General features: G+C 52.1%; 4 protein-coding genes across 4 annotated transcripts; 2 read left to right on the forward strand and 2 right to left on the reverse strand.

The window, feature by feature from the left end:
* Positions 1–464: 464 nt before the first annotated feature.
* SCP_1000440 (hypothetical protein) lies at positions 465–927 on the reverse strand (the record flags this gene model as incomplete). Its single annotated transcript, XM_027761914.1, has 3 exons — positions 465–486; positions 538–708; positions 764–927. The coding sequence occupies 3 exons, from the start codon at positions 925–927 to the stop codon at positions 465–467; spliced, it is 357 nt and encodes a 118-aa protein (XP_027617715.1).
* Positions 928–3,051: 2,124 nt separating this feature from the next.
* On the forward strand, positions 3,052–4,729 carry SCP_1000450 (Serine/threonine-protein kinase SRPK; the record flags this gene model as incomplete). Its single annotated transcript, XM_027761915.1, has 7 exons — positions 3,052–3,344; positions 3,401–3,435; positions 3,486–3,779; positions 3,838–4,050; positions 4,113–4,240; positions 4,299–4,461; positions 4,512–4,729. 7 exons carry the CDS (start codon positions 3,052–3,054, stop codon positions 4,727–4,729), a joined length of 1,344 nt encoding a protein of 447 aa, XP_027617716.1.
* Positions 4,730–6,974: 2,245 nt separating this feature from the next.
* Positions 6,975–8,242, reverse strand: SCP_1000460 (predicted protein; the record flags this gene model as incomplete). The annotated part of the gene is made up of 4 exons (XM_027761916.1): positions 6,975–7,554; positions 7,610–7,647; positions 7,710–7,973; positions 8,027–8,242. The coding sequence occupies 4 exons, from the start codon at positions 8,240–8,242 to the stop codon at positions 6,975–6,977; spliced, it is 1,098 nt and encodes a 365-aa protein (XP_027617717.1).
* Positions 8,243–11,227: 2,985 nt separating this feature from the next.
* On the forward strand, positions 11,228–12,066 carry SCP_1000470 (hypothetical protein; the record flags this gene model as incomplete). The annotated part of the gene is made up of 6 exons (XM_027761917.1): positions 11,228–11,393; positions 11,468–11,591; positions 11,646–11,682; positions 11,734–11,754; positions 11,804–11,896; positions 11,962–12,066. 6 exons carry the CDS (start codon positions 11,228–11,230, stop codon positions 12,064–12,066), a joined length of 546 nt encoding a protein of 181 aa, XP_027617718.1.
* Positions 12,067–14,770: the final 2,704 nt, after the last annotated feature.

Below are 14,770 nucleotides of genomic sequence, written 5' to 3' on the forward strand. Positions count from 1 at the left end.
TGCCGCCACAGACCGTAGTGTTTCCGTGCAGCCGCTTCGCCTGATGGTCAAAGGCGTGCTCGAGCTGCCGTTCAAAGTCATTTCCAGGGTGGTAATATCCCGCCTTCAACGCGTAAGGCGTTAATTGTCTATGCCCGTGGTACCCTTCCTACAAACGAGAATAGTTTAACAACAACCTTGAGAGCTTCTCGTGGTCGTCGGTGAAGAGCTCAATGGCTCGATCACAATGTCCTTTGCATTTGTAGAGTCACGGTCACCAATATCTATACAGGGCAAACAAACATTTTCGTGGGGAGTCATTTCCAGACGAAGTACAAAGCAGTAGAGTGCAGTACACGATCCTCTTTGCATTCCAACATATCATCTGTCACTATTCCACCAGCAGCTAGTACTACTAGCTGCTGGTGGAATAGTGACAGTATCACCGGGCCGACTGAGCCGCGTGAAACTGTAAGACCTGCGCGTTAACTTCCTTGACCCTCGCCACTAATGACGGTTTGTCAGTAAGCGAGCAGCCAACAAGACTAAAATATATACTCATCGGCTTTAGAGTATTCAGCTTCGTCATGAGGCACGCGAAGAGTGACTACGTGCACTTCCGGTTGGTCCTTCCCAGTCTTCTTTTGGACGGCGACGGTCGAGTGTAAGCCCTTGTCTTTCGAGGTCAAGGGGTATCCGGACGCATCTCCCTTGTGGGGGGCAGCAGATCTTCAATTTACATACAGTTAGCATGCCAATGCTAAGAGTAAAAGAGGGACCGTACTCAACAATGATGGAAAACTCCCCTGGATTCTTATCCAGGAATAAATTCAGGTGAACATCCTTCCGAATGTCTCTCCTCACAAACTCCTCGACCTCTGGCTTTGATGCGAGAAATATATTCTGCGCCAGACGAATAGAGACAACGATACCGTGCCTGACTGCCATGATTGAGAGTGATCGTGGATGAGTGGGCGATTGGCAAAACGATGTGGTCTACTGGGCCAGTGCTGGCGGCTTTTATATCTGGGATAACTTCTGCCGCCGTCAACATGTCGTCGAATCACCTTCCAGAATGGGACCAACGCCGATAATTTACCTACCTACCTCCCTTCTCAAGCTTGAACAGATGACTTTCTCGGATTCCTTCCTTGATTCTATGATTGAAATGAACAGATCCGTGCTCCTAGTCTCATCGGAACATCAGTAAAGAACATATCAGCAAATGAACAATAAGCTGCAGCTCAGAGATGCTCACGAAGCTTGTTCATGAGATTGTCGGTCAAAAACAGGGCATACGAACTCAGACACGCAGGTAGATATTAAATCTTGACCAGGTCGCTACCGATCACCGGAACCATTCAGAGCCTTGGCATGGTTCCGTGACTCTGATACAGTCAGGATCTATATGAATAAAGCCTGCGGAAGCATGTCAACACCGCGCAATGAGTATCAAAATCCGTGGCTCGAAGCCTCACCGCATGCGATGTACAGTGTGGAGAGTGTGCTTTTAGGATGACTTTTGGTGGATCTTGGCCACAGGAACGAGCATGTCAGCAGCATCGAAGTATCAGAATATTCACCACATCTACCAGAACGTGGTTTCGCCGCCGATGGTGCGGAACGAGGGCAATAACAAAAGTGCCCCGTGGGCACCCCATTTTGAGATATCACGAATGCAGACATCACGACATCCGCGAACACTTATCACGCCAGAAGGTGAAATTGGGCTTTGCTGGGCGAGCCTACGACAATAGTGAGCTCCAGTAAAAGTTCAGATATGCAGCTTATCAAATGGAGACATCCCGAGAAAATTAAACGTGTTTTATTCTCCGGGGAGGCGATCTTGAGGCGGAGGGTTATCGAACCCGGCTTGTCGTTAGATCGCTGCGCCTTCGGAACTCGCCGTTGACTCCCCGCCACAGAAAGTCACCTCGAGTCAGCTGGGTTTCGCACCCTGCTCGGATTTCCCAAACACTATCGAGAAGTCATCACAAATCAAATGGAAGGTCCGCCATCCGCATCAGACACTAAGGACAGAAGATCAGAATCACCTTGTAATGATGATAGGCCATGACCGCCGTGAAGAGGAGTCGGACGGTAGGAAGTTGTTGTAAGAAAAGGAATCTCGGCTCCGCGGACTCCGTCGCCTTTTTGAAATACTGATGGTTCGTATAGCATCATCAGCGACGGTGACCGCCAGTAGATGGTGGACAAACAACTTTCCGAGGCCGGAGGGCAGCACGACGAAATGGAGTCGAAATGATCTGCGGGCGTTGAACGGGTGACGTATTCGTGTCAAGACATTCGTGTCAAGACGTTGGACGCACCTACACGATATTCTGAGTATTTGAAAGCTGGAAAACCCGGAGGAAGTATGAGCAGACACTGCGCGCGCCGCCACAGAGGTATGTGGCTTTGTGTACGCTCGTGTACTTCAGTCCCTTTTATGTATCCATCTAGACGAATCTGGGTCCCCCGACCTTCGACCAATTGCAATGGGCGGCACTCACATCGATCTGCATCAGCTGATTAATTCGTACATTTCGCGGTGCAGAATACCTAACCATTTCGCGACGAGTTGCACGTGATAACGTGAAAACAGAACGGCTGCTGCTGCTGCGATAGTAGGGCTCGCCAAGCGCCGGCGTAGAGATCCAACTGCGCTCACAGAGCCGTGGCGAATATGTGCTGGCGAAACTGCTGCAACCAAACTATGACGTTTTTGCCTACCAGCGGGAAACCTAGGTTAGGGCTTAATGGCATAACACCGTCAAATTGTAGTCCGGTTAGTTATCGGGGGAATACAAGTTGTATCGTGCGCAGGAATCTCTTTACCGTTGCTACTGCTAATGGATACCAGGGCTGGTCAGGGAAGACTCGGGTGGAATGGACTAAGCGGTGAGAATATAACATATATATCGGCCGCATTCCTTATATGGGGTTAACTAAGGGTCACCCGAATGTGTGGACCCATAGTGCTTTACTTAGCAGACATTTCTCACCATGGTCCATCAAAAAAAAAACCACTGAACTGTGCCACAACTGAAGCACCGACACACCACCTCATAGATGCGCGGTTTCCTGCGTTTCGCTTTCCTGCGGTATCGTTCCCTGCCACCTCTCGTCAACACTCGAGTTGCTGCTTTTGAGATTGGTCTTTGCCTCCGCAGAATGTCGTCGTCTAATATTACTTCGGATTCTCAGACTTTGCAAGGCCCTCCAGACGAGGAATCGTTATTGCACTACGTGCCGGGAGGCTATCACCCTACCAACCTGGGGGACATTCTAGATGAACGTTACGTGATAAAGCGGAAGTTGGGGTGGGGTCAATACTCTACTGTGTGGCTCGCGGAAGATCCTCAGTAGGTTCTTATTTCTCTCCTGGGCCGGTGATATCAACTTGTTGCTTTACGCCTAGATCACAGCGACATGTGGCTATAAAAATACTGACAGGTAATTAACTGTGTCTCCTTCCCTTGTTTGGTCCTGATTCGTAGATGCAGGAGAAGCAACCGACGCAAGGCAGCTACATGAGCTGGCGTTTCTGCAGCATCTTTCGTGCTCTCACCCGGAACATCCAGGATTTTCTCGTGTAGTGCGACTACTGGACAGCTTTCACCACGTTGGCCCGTATGGGTCGCATCTGTGTATTGTCACGGAAGTTCTTGGAGAGTCCGTGCAGTGGCTGTCGCAGTATTACCGAGGGGGTCGTTTCCACCCTGTAGTAGTCAAGGACATTATCCAACAAGTGCTCTTGGGTTTGGATTATCTTCATCAGAGCAACATCATTCATACCGGTATGTGTACCTTTCTTCTGTGCATTCTAGGCTTCTTAGCTAATTTTCACTTGTGCAGATTTGAAACCAGATAACTTCTTGATCGAACTGGATGATGTAGAAACTTTTATCCAGGAGGCCATCGACGATATACCTCCCGTTGTCTATCCATCAGTAACCAATGCCGATGGAATGGTTCTCAGCTACGTTAAGTCACAGCCGATCCCTGTACGGTTTGAGGATGTGCAGCGCCAGGCGAAGCTTAAGGTGAAGATCACTGACTTGGGTGTTGGTTAGTATACGAGATTGCGCATACTCTTGGATCCCTCGTCTGATTTTCGATACCGTGTACAGCTTGCTGGGCGGACAAGATTGACGAACATTTCACCGACATGGTCCAACCTTCGGCTCTACGAGCTCCGGAGGTGTTTCTCGGCGCTGGATGGGACTCAAAAATTGATATTTGGAACGTAGGATGCCTTGTGAGCTTAGTCTCTTACAAACTACTCGTACTTAGCACCTAACTCCCTTTCATCGCAGGTTCACGAAATGATCACAGGGGATCCTTTCCTCCCTGTAAGCTTGATGGACAGTGAAGCTGAGCCCTCTCAACAACTCACCGTCATGATGATCCGTCTTGGACCAATGCCTTCCGATCTGATCGTTCGCGGAAAATACTCTAGGCTGTACTTTGGACCAGACGGTAGGTTGAACTTGTTTATTCTGTCGGCGGATTGCTCAACCTTCTTGCAGGAACTTTCATGTCCAGTCTGGACTACCCGGGGGTGCCGACTTTGCTGCAGAAATTGGACAGTATTTATAGGGAACGATGGTACCCAGAAGAAGTAGAGCTCTTCAAGTCATTCATGGCCTCGGCATTAGAGATGGATCCGAAGGACAGGCCCAGTGCAGCAGAGCTTGCTGAACATGAGTGGTTTCGATCGATGTTCGAGTTCAAGAAGAACTTTTGATTGCCTGATCATCTGTTTCATCGGCGTCCGAAGAGGCAGAGCAGATACCATGTGGGCCATGTCGTCAGACATGACGAGGTCGCTCAGCGTGTGGACAGCTCAGTATTAATATTAATTACAACCCCTCTACTCCGATGACACATTCTCAGCTTTTCAGAACTGTGCGCTCGCAGATACAACAAATTTTCAGTAGGCCCGGTAATAGACAATACTCCCAGCTCTTTCCAATCACCAAACTGACCGAAATGTCGCCCTTGGACATCTGACGGACGAAGCCCATACTCGATGGCTTCGGCTTTGGTGGCACCACGGATGTCCCGTGAAGGCTAACATTCAGTGCTCCACTTAGCTCTTCCTCACCGCCGCACCAAAACTGCATCGATTCAGAAGGCAACGTCGGCGAATGGTCAATGGTCTTGTGCGTGAACTCTGGCTCCTGCTCCATGCTTGTACGTATCTGGATCCCTCGAATGCTGCATGGTCCTTGGACTGCACGAGTCTTCCAAATGCCAGATTTTCCGGTTAAATGGTCCCATCGCCTGCACTCAAATGGGCCGCGTATCGCCGTCGTTCCCTGCACCGCCCGCACAATTCCCCGCGGCCGTCAATCACTTAACACGGGTACCGACTGGCGTACGCAGTACGCGTCTCCTAGCCAACTCTGGTGAGAGCTTCAGCTTTGACCGCCTCCGAGACCTGGCAAAAGCACCCGTCAAGCGCAAGTCTCCACCGAAATTTCTATGACAATATTTGGGGGCAAAAGAGAAAAAAAGCATCCTTCCGATTCTGGGCTGAGGGGCGAAACTAACCCGGCGGACACCTGCGCGCGCTGGCTCTAGGTTTTCTGCGGTCCGTCGTGTTCTGATGTTCGAAATCATCGATATCGAGTCAGCGGTGTGCTCCTACATATGGACGTGCGCGTATGTGCTTCGGGTCTTGTCCTGGTGTTCCACCCGATGGATGAGAACGCGCTCGCGGTGCTCACCTACGCCGTCGACCACCTCCGCGTCTCCTACGTCATCGTCGCAGGGCACACCCAGTGCGGGGGCGCCGCCGCCTCCCATTCCGTGGAGCCACCTACAATGTCCCCCGCGCGCTGGCTCGCCCCACTCACCGCGCTCGCACTTGACACCCACACGGACGTGTGCAGATCGCGAATCTCGCTGCAGCACAGACAATCAGGGACGCGTGGGCTGCGGGGCGGAGCGTGCACGGCTGGGTGTACGAGATCGAGAAGGGCCCATACACAATTTGGGGGCTTGTGTGGCACTTAGCGAGCGGTACAGATGCAGGCTTAAGTGGACTGATAGCATACCCTTGGAGTGTACACTGAATGTATCAGAGATTTCCAGTACGCAACGCAGAATGAGTCTCGACTATCTAGAGTGAGAATGACCGCTCCGCGCCGACTCGCCAAGTACCGGTGTGCGAGGGACGTAGCGACCCGTTGAGTCACTGCTCCGTGTATGTATGGGAGGACGTGCATCCGGATACGAATTGCACCAAGTTACGAAATTACACTTGTTGAATGTTGGACGACGAGTGTAGGCGCTCCCCAATTCATCCGAGTCCAAATCCGTATCGTCTCTGCTACGACTCTGCATCGTTTGCATGGCAAACTCCTCTCCGCGCCGCCGCAGGCATGTTGGCATACGGACAAGTTGAAACCACTCGTGTATCCCAAGCCCAAGGACCCTCACGGAAGGCACGGTGCAGCTCTGCAGCAGTCCGCGTACCATACTCCCCTCCGGGTCGCCGCAAACGCGGTGGTATACCAATACCTTCAATCCACCCGGCCGTCCCAAGCCCAAGGACTCACATGGGAGGCACGGCGCAGACATCCCGCCGGTCCACCGCCAGCGGTGTCCGTCAGTGCACAAGGGAGCACCTCCGAGCCAGCCGGAAGAAGAAAGCCACGCACCAGTATCAGTTGAGCTTGTTGTCGCTTCAAGCTTCGGGGACAGAAGTACATAAATGATAGCATTCAAGTTATCGGCAGAGCATAAATACAGCATCAGGCAAGGACTAATCAATACAGAGGAACACAGAGTGCCGGCTCTGTGTGATAACTTATGAAGGAGCATTAAACGAAGTGCTTACGAAGGAACGTAGGAATTGGAACGCAGCTAGCTGGTGATGGAGGGCACCGTCGACGCACTCCAGTACGATAACGGCGGCACAAAGACAAGGGGAGGACAAACAGTGAGAAGCGATTGGGGCACGCACGCACCCGCAGACGCCCGCCCTACCAGCTCGGTGACGAGGTTGTCGGCCATGACGCGTTCAGCGGGGTGTACCACATGCCCACAGGTGAGGCAATCGCAGGCGGCTGCGGCGTCGTCCACATAACCATGTACGGCGTCGTATTTACCTCGCGGAAGACGTACTGCACTATCTCAATCGCACGGGACGCCGTGGGCCGCATTTCAGGCTGGGGATGCATCATCGCGGTCACCAGGGTCTGCAGGCTCGCGAGCGGCCAGCCCGCTCTGAGATACTGCGCGCCGAGAAACGTGGTTTGGTACAGCTTGCCGAGGCGGTACACGTCCGCCTTGAACGTGTCCAGTCGCCCATTGATGGCCATCTTGTATTCTGGGAGACACTTGTCCAGGTCCTCTCTGACGCGCGCATAAGGGCGGAGTTCGCCTTCCCTGAATCGCGAGGCCCGGCTGAAGTCGACGAAGTAGTATCTGACTGGGCGACGGATGCAGTTCGTGAGAACGGCTTCGGAGACTCCATCGCGAGCGCATTCGAGCCGGACGGGATGATGCCCCATGGGATACATAGAGGAGGCGTCCATCATGATATTATCGGCGCAGCAGTTTCTGTGCCGACACGTCAGAACGAGAGTGAAGGGTTTACTAACCGTGTGCCACTTACCGGTGCGCTACTTGCTTACCATGTAAGAAAGCCAGACACTGCGGATGAGGAAAGATACGATGCTTGAGCCACCCGCAAGCGCCCAAAAATCAGCACTCACTTGCAGCGTTTGCATTACGAAGTCGACCATATGACTCGCATTAGTAAGCCCGGGATTGTAGAAGGGACGGAGATACAGCGAAATCATGAAGTCCTTGTCGGGAAGCAAAGGGTCCTGCAGGAACTCCACGAGCGGAACATAGTTCTCAGACTCAACAGTGTCCTTGAGATAGGATACCACCTTGCGCTCGTTTTTACCTCGTTCCACGTGTTTGATTCTCACGCATAGGCCGTCTTGTCGAGTAGCATCCATAGAGTTCATCTTCTGCGGTCGGATATGAGCGTGGCGGGTATCGAGGTCAGGAGAACGCGACGTACCAAAGCTATGACAGAATCTTCGCAGTCCTCTGGGTTTGTCTCGGTACCCAGCCACGAAGGTGACCAGTCCGGGCGGTAGCGATCACGCAGTTGATAGCCTTGCCTTGCGAGATAGGTGTAGTGTTCACTCCAGAATATTTCCGATTCACCAAGCGCGTACGGCCCGACGTACCTCTTGCGCAAGACCGGCGGGGCTGGCGTAGCGTGGTGATCCATGGTGGTGACAGTGTTGGAAGTCAGGGCAGAGAGGAAAGTGAGATTATATAAGGAATAGAAACAATGAAACTGGCACGCGAGCCACGGTTGAAGATGTCAGTTCGCGAGGGCTTTGTCTTGTGTTCTAGTCCGTCACAGCCACGCGCTAGTGACCAGTCGCGTAATTTGTACGCTAATTTCAATGAATACCGTGACGGCACCGTCACTACACCCTACAGACGCTACTGTACTGTGTACAGCCCGATTTGCTCTCCAGACAATGCTCATAACAACATGAACGTCGTTCAGAATCAGCTTTGACGCGATAGAGACTCGGAGGCGTGAGGCTAGGCGAATGGCTCTTTTCTGTGATGATGGGAAAGAGGCAAACGTTTCTCGCCATCCCGAAGTTTTTTTTGCCCCTCTCCAGAACTTGGTAAGCACCCTCTTCATTACGTTACTCAAAATATGTGGCCCTCATCTCCTGCAACCGTTTATGGAGATCCTCTTCTGTATCTTGGACATCATTGAATGGTGGCCAGATCGTCTGCCTCCGGGCAAATGTTCGCAACAATGATTGCCCCAATGTACGCTCTGCGCAGATGAGGAACGCGGGATCTAGGTCGTTCAACAATCTAAAGCTCCTTTTTGAACCTCCGCGGCACTACCTTTGTTCACCTCCATCAGCTCTACCACCAGGTGCGAACATGTCTACGTCGATACTCCAGCGGCTCTAATAAGGCCCATTCCGATTGGATATTTCATCAGCACTCGAGTAGGCCCTGGAGAGGCGTTATTTTGTCTCGTCTGCTGGTCTTCAGATAGCAGCACCGTACGACAGGTCAGCTTGTATGGCGCGTAGCGAGCGGCACAGATCGAGGACAGAATACCAGGCAGGCACGCATGGATTGATACGGATACCATATGGAGCGAACACACTGAACGTATCAGAGAATACTGAATACCAATGTTTGGTGAGGTGAGCGAATGCCTCGAGTACCTCGAGTGTGAATAACGACCACCCATCGCAGACTCGTCAAGCACCGGTGTGAGGGACGTCGCGACCCATTCGGCCCCATGTATGCATAGGAGGATGGGCGTCCGGGTTGCACTAAGTTGCGACGGTTGAATGTCGAACGTTGAAGGTCTAACGACGGGCTGACGCACTCAGGGTCCCTCCCCTCCCCAATGAAGCGCCAGATATTGCTACTTCATTTGCTGCAGATGCGTAGCCGCCCACTTACATTGTCGCGCCAATGCGTGGAACACCAGGGAACATTGGGGGGCGCAACTCAGTCGGGTTCGCTCGCGTGCTATTGTCTATCATGGTGCAAGTGACTTGTCTATCAAGAGGAGTAACAACACAAATTTAACGGTCCAAGCTTCCATCCCGAGCAGAAACCCTCTCTCCCGCTTCCTGGCTCTCTGTTATTGTCCCTCATTTTGTACGGTCGTTGCTGCATCGATATCTTCATAAGATGACCAGCGTGTTCACCAATCAATTTGCGGAGATGCGCGCGTCTGTATTATTCGGAGCTCTGCTATCGATCGCGCTGCCTCCCATTACTGCTAACACCTGTAATGACCATACCGTTCGCGACGGTGAGGTCGCACGTCGTCTCCCCAGCGATCACCCTCGCCGTGCTACTGTCAACAGTCCCTACGTGGATGCACGGTTCATGTGGCACCATGTCTGGTTGTTAGTATCTATATTGATGTCGTCGAGCCTGTCTCTCTTCTGTTTTATGAGGAGTTTCTGCAATTGCGTGTTAAAAGCCAGGTTTTTCTCCGGCTCCGGCCTTTTCAATAAATCATGATATATATCCTCCAGTCGCTGCAGACAGTGCAAGCCAACGCCGCGCTTCGTGGGTTGTCGCTACTTAGGAAGCAACTTGAGATCAATTATTGACAAGGTATAGTGGTATTTATACAAGTTACGATGAATACACAGGCTACAGAGACGCGGCGGCTAACAGGCCCTGGAAACCAAGGTATAGGTACCCAGATTGAAGTATTCTCTGCCCTTAATCAACACTTCTCCAACTTCTTTTCCACGTGCACGCGAGCCTTCCGTCGCGGGGACGGTGTTGATGTCGTCGCCCGCACCGGCTTCGATGTTAAGGATGACATGGCCACCTATGTCGGTCACCTCGACGAGCCCCTCGGCCGTGTTGGATAGTAGACCGCGGTCCACACCGCATCAGACCGCATCCGCATGCTGGTTTCACAGCGGCCCCACGTGCACGCCCCCGTCGTCCGCGCTCTATCGCCGGAGACCCGTAAACACGAAGGAGTTAATCACGTTCTCATGCCTGCGCAGCACCCATATTTGTGCGAACACTCGATATGCACACGCGCGGTGTGGTCCGCGCCCGCCGTCGCGAGCACCTCTCCGTTCGGCCAAAACTGCACAACCATCACCTTCGTATGTCTTCGCAGTTGGCGCTTTACCGCTCCATCTGCCCTATCCCACAGCCTCACTGACGAATCCTTTGCTGCCTGCACCCTGACTTGTCCTAACTTCTGTGCCCGACTGAAGTGCAGGGACCATTGTCAAGTTTGCAATCTACATCTTGTTACGACTTCACCTGACTCCACCTGACTTCGCGTTTGCACTGATTGTGGCCACAAACGGGCCGGAAACGGCCGACTTTTCTGTTTTTCAATGATCCTTGAACATCGCACCGTGCCCAGGGAAGATAACTCCATGCCGGAGCCACGCTCGCAGAATGTCTACAGTCCCACTCTGTATATGTGTGCACCACATCTCCATCCTTCTCTCAACCCTCCCGCAACGATTGCATCTGGCGCCCTCTGTTGCACATCTGCTAGGTCTGTTAGGTGTGCTCCTGGGATGACTTAGTATTAGTATTTCGCCGCGGATTGATATTGGCAGCTGTGAACGCACATTGACGCATCAAGGCTTCGCCTCTGCCTGGATCATCAGGGACCCGGCATGCAGGCTAGGCAAGTTCGTTCGCGTGCAACGCTCACGTGGTGGCCGTTATGAACCAGTACAAGAGAGATGCATTTCAACAATGTATGCCCCCCACCGTTGGCTGCCAACCTTCCCCCGGTCCCGCTGCCAACCTTCCCCCGGTCCCGATTCTCTACTGTTATCGTAGCGAGTCCTTGCTGCGAGGTACTGTATCACCAGAGAATTTACGAAAATGCGCGCATCTTCCCAGCTCGGGGCGCTGCTCTCGACTGCACTATCTCTCGTCACTGCTAACCCCCTTGATGCAGCTGTCCTTGGTCGTGCTCCGCATAACGTCGAGGTCGCACGTCGTACACCTACCGACATCTCTCGCCGTGCGACTATCAGTGGTCCTTACACAGATGCACAGTTCACAGTGTACGATCCCGGTTTGTGAGTATCCTGACGTTATTCTTCCCCGCCTTAGACGTGACATTCCTTATGAAGGGGTGCTTGTGGCATCACGAATGTTCCTAGCGACTTTGTGAGTAATGCGCTTTCGTTCGCTGCTCCGTACTGATCTCGACCGAGCCAGGTCGTAGCCCTTGACTCCGACGTAAGTGGGTCCGCACTCGGCTCCTTGTCTGCGCTAAGACTCGCCTCAGCAATACGGTTCGGGCTACCCGGGTCCGAACTGCTTCCTCTCGATCACCATCCAGGTCGGCAACACCACTGCGATCGCACAGATCACCGAAGAGGTGCGTTCTGCCCCCGTCTGTTCGCGCGCCGGTTGTTAATACGCATTTCGTGTGCTGCGATGCAGTGCCCTAGCTGCCCGCTCTACGGGCTGCAGTTGACGCCAGGCCTGTTTGAGGTCTTCGCGGCCCTTGAGGTGGGAGTGCTTTATGGCACTTGGTGGGTCAATTGACGTCGTCGGTGTCATACAAAATGGGGGCATAAGAGTAGGTCAGTACGCGTGATGAAATACCAACACTTTCACATAGGGGGCGATTTGTGCGTTTGTATAGCCAGCGAATTGTTTCGGCTTACCATTCATTTTTATCATTGTACGTTGCGTAGAAATGATAGCAGTACGTGGATACGTTAACTTGAGGCACGGCCCGAGCCGCAAGTCACGAAATCGTCTCGAAGGCCGTAACTTGTGGCGCTCGATGGCAATCTATATATCTCAAGCGCGTGTCCATACTACATCTAAGTCCACTTCTCTTTGGCTGAGTACAAGACACTCCCAACTCAGCTCTGAGATGCTCCAGAAATCACGACTATTCACTATAAAGTATGTACAGCTTGTATACGTGTATGTACCAGTCGCGGGACCGGTATAACTTGCGGCGCGGTGCAGGAGCACATCTCCGCAAGATCCCCAGCGTATACTGCAAGACCTCCGCAAGAATAGACAGGCCAATTGTATATGCGTAATCGGTGCCAGTGGAGTTCAAGATCATTCCCGCCTTTGAGTTGGGCTCTCGCAGATGCCAGTGTGCAATTGATATTTAGACGGGAAGCGCAATTTCCGTGCTAGTACTCGCAATGTGATTCTCGAGGAAGTACGACGTTCAGGCCAACGTGGATCGACACGCGAGCCGCAAGTGCAAGACATATAGCGTTGACTACAGCAATGTCTGGAATCGTCGACGTCCATGAAGACAGACTTAAGTGATGCGAAGAGCGCGGAAACGTACTCATATGTATATCGCCTCCGTGAGGTATATCTGTGAGACATTGTTAGATCTTTCAGGGAATGCCTGTGGAATGTCTGGCGGAGTTGTTCATAGGAACTGACTGCTTCTTCATAAGAATGGCGGATATTTAGCTTCATCAGGGAGGAGCACTCTTGCGATTGTCAGGGCCCGTTCGGCATCGAAACATCTGCGTCACGTAAATAGAGGAAGCCAGGTCGTAAGCATTGCGCGTGAATATTCGAATGAGGCTGGACAAAGAGTCGATTGACGATCGGTCTTTGACCCAGTACTCTATCCTACTCATTTTCCGAGCATACATATACAGCATGTAGGGTAAATGAGGAAGGACAGCGAAGGAGCCTAATGGGAAGTGCGCAATATCCGGAGCACATATAGCAATACAGACACAAGAGAGGGGCCAACGGCGGGCCAGGCGAGGACTACGCAGTCGATGGAACGGATCCAACGCTACCGAGATGCCCATCCTGACTGGCGAAGTCGAGCAGGATGGACAGCTTGATCGCGAATGATGTATCCACGGAGTAGCTGGTCCGAGCAGGAACAAGGAACTTGTCTCTGCTGATCTGTATGCCAGGGTGACCAAGGTGACCACACTTCAGCCATCTTAATTAGCGACATTTGCTGCAATATAATGGAGGAGATTGTAGACGACGTACAAGACAACGATTCGTCGATCCTGATCCACCGGAAGCACTTATGATCGATATCTGTAGCAATCAGGATCGTGAGTTAATGATGAAGGCTACAGCCGAATAGACAAACACGAAAGAATGAGCCAGTGGCTTATCTATCCCCAGGCATCGTCCAGCGGACGATGCATTACGGCTGAACGCCTAATGCTCTGATTCACAGGATGGCTGATCCTACGCGCTATGAATCGACGTTAGCGGATCTATATGTCTCGCAGAGCAGGGTTCGGAAATGACAACCTGTCACGGTGGGTCGCAAGACCGATCATCAATAGATCGAATGCGAGAGACGTCGCCATTCCGTTGAGTGTACTCGCGTTACACTGGCAGCAAAAGGAATAGATGGATAGATAGTGGGCAATAGTGGGCGATGATGGTCAAAGTCACTGCATGGACACAATGAGGGAGTTTATTGGTGAGTTGGGCGTCTTCGCACTATACGCACTGCAAACTGGGATACATTCGAGGATGGTCCTAAAGAGGTACAGTACGAGCACTGAAGAGCATGCGATAGCTCAGAGCGGAGAGGTCGATGGTGGAGAATGGCGAGCACTAGCGTCATGGTGAGAGAGACAACAGCATCTCAGAGACTCGGCCAGCACCCGGGAAAATGCCGGGACCTGCGCACAGCTATCGCCAACGATCAGTGGTGGACCAGAACGGTCATCAAAAAGAACCGGACATTGTCGCAAAAGCTTACACAACTGTCCGACCTCGGCGAAATAGTGCTGAACGACAGGACAGTGCTCACCTCCGCCTATTCAATACTCGAGCAGACATGAGATGACAGTCGAACTGTGAAGGAAGTAAAACTACGACATCTCCGTAGCAGTGTGTGAGCACTATATATAACATACCGGCATTGGAGTTGCGTCTGCTACTTCTACAAAGTTTCAACTTGACGATAAAGACTTGTCAGAGGCGATCGAGACGGTAGATAGTGCTGCTCGGACGAATGTCTATTGCTAAGTACGACGGCGTAGACCAACGGGCCGGGTTCCTGAACGATTTGAGCCATCAGGGGATGCAACTACCCACCGTCTGCCTTGAGATAGGAAAATTAGGCGCTCCAGTTGGGGTGTTGGGCGTGAATTTAGTGTTTTCTACTCTCCTAACTCACGATAAGCGCAAGTGGCTTGGCATGAGAAATATCCGAATCTGCAGTGTTTGTGACATACTTGCACTTGGCGTATGGAAAGTAACGTCGAGGTGTCTGTCT

The sequence above is a fragment of the Sparassis crispa genome (genome assembly GCF_003851025.1).
Source record: "Sparassis crispa DNA, contig_000009F, whole genome shotgun sequence".
Lineage (NCBI taxonomy): Eukaryota > Fungi > Basidiomycota > Agaricomycetes > Polyporales > Sparassidaceae > Sparassis > Sparassis crispa.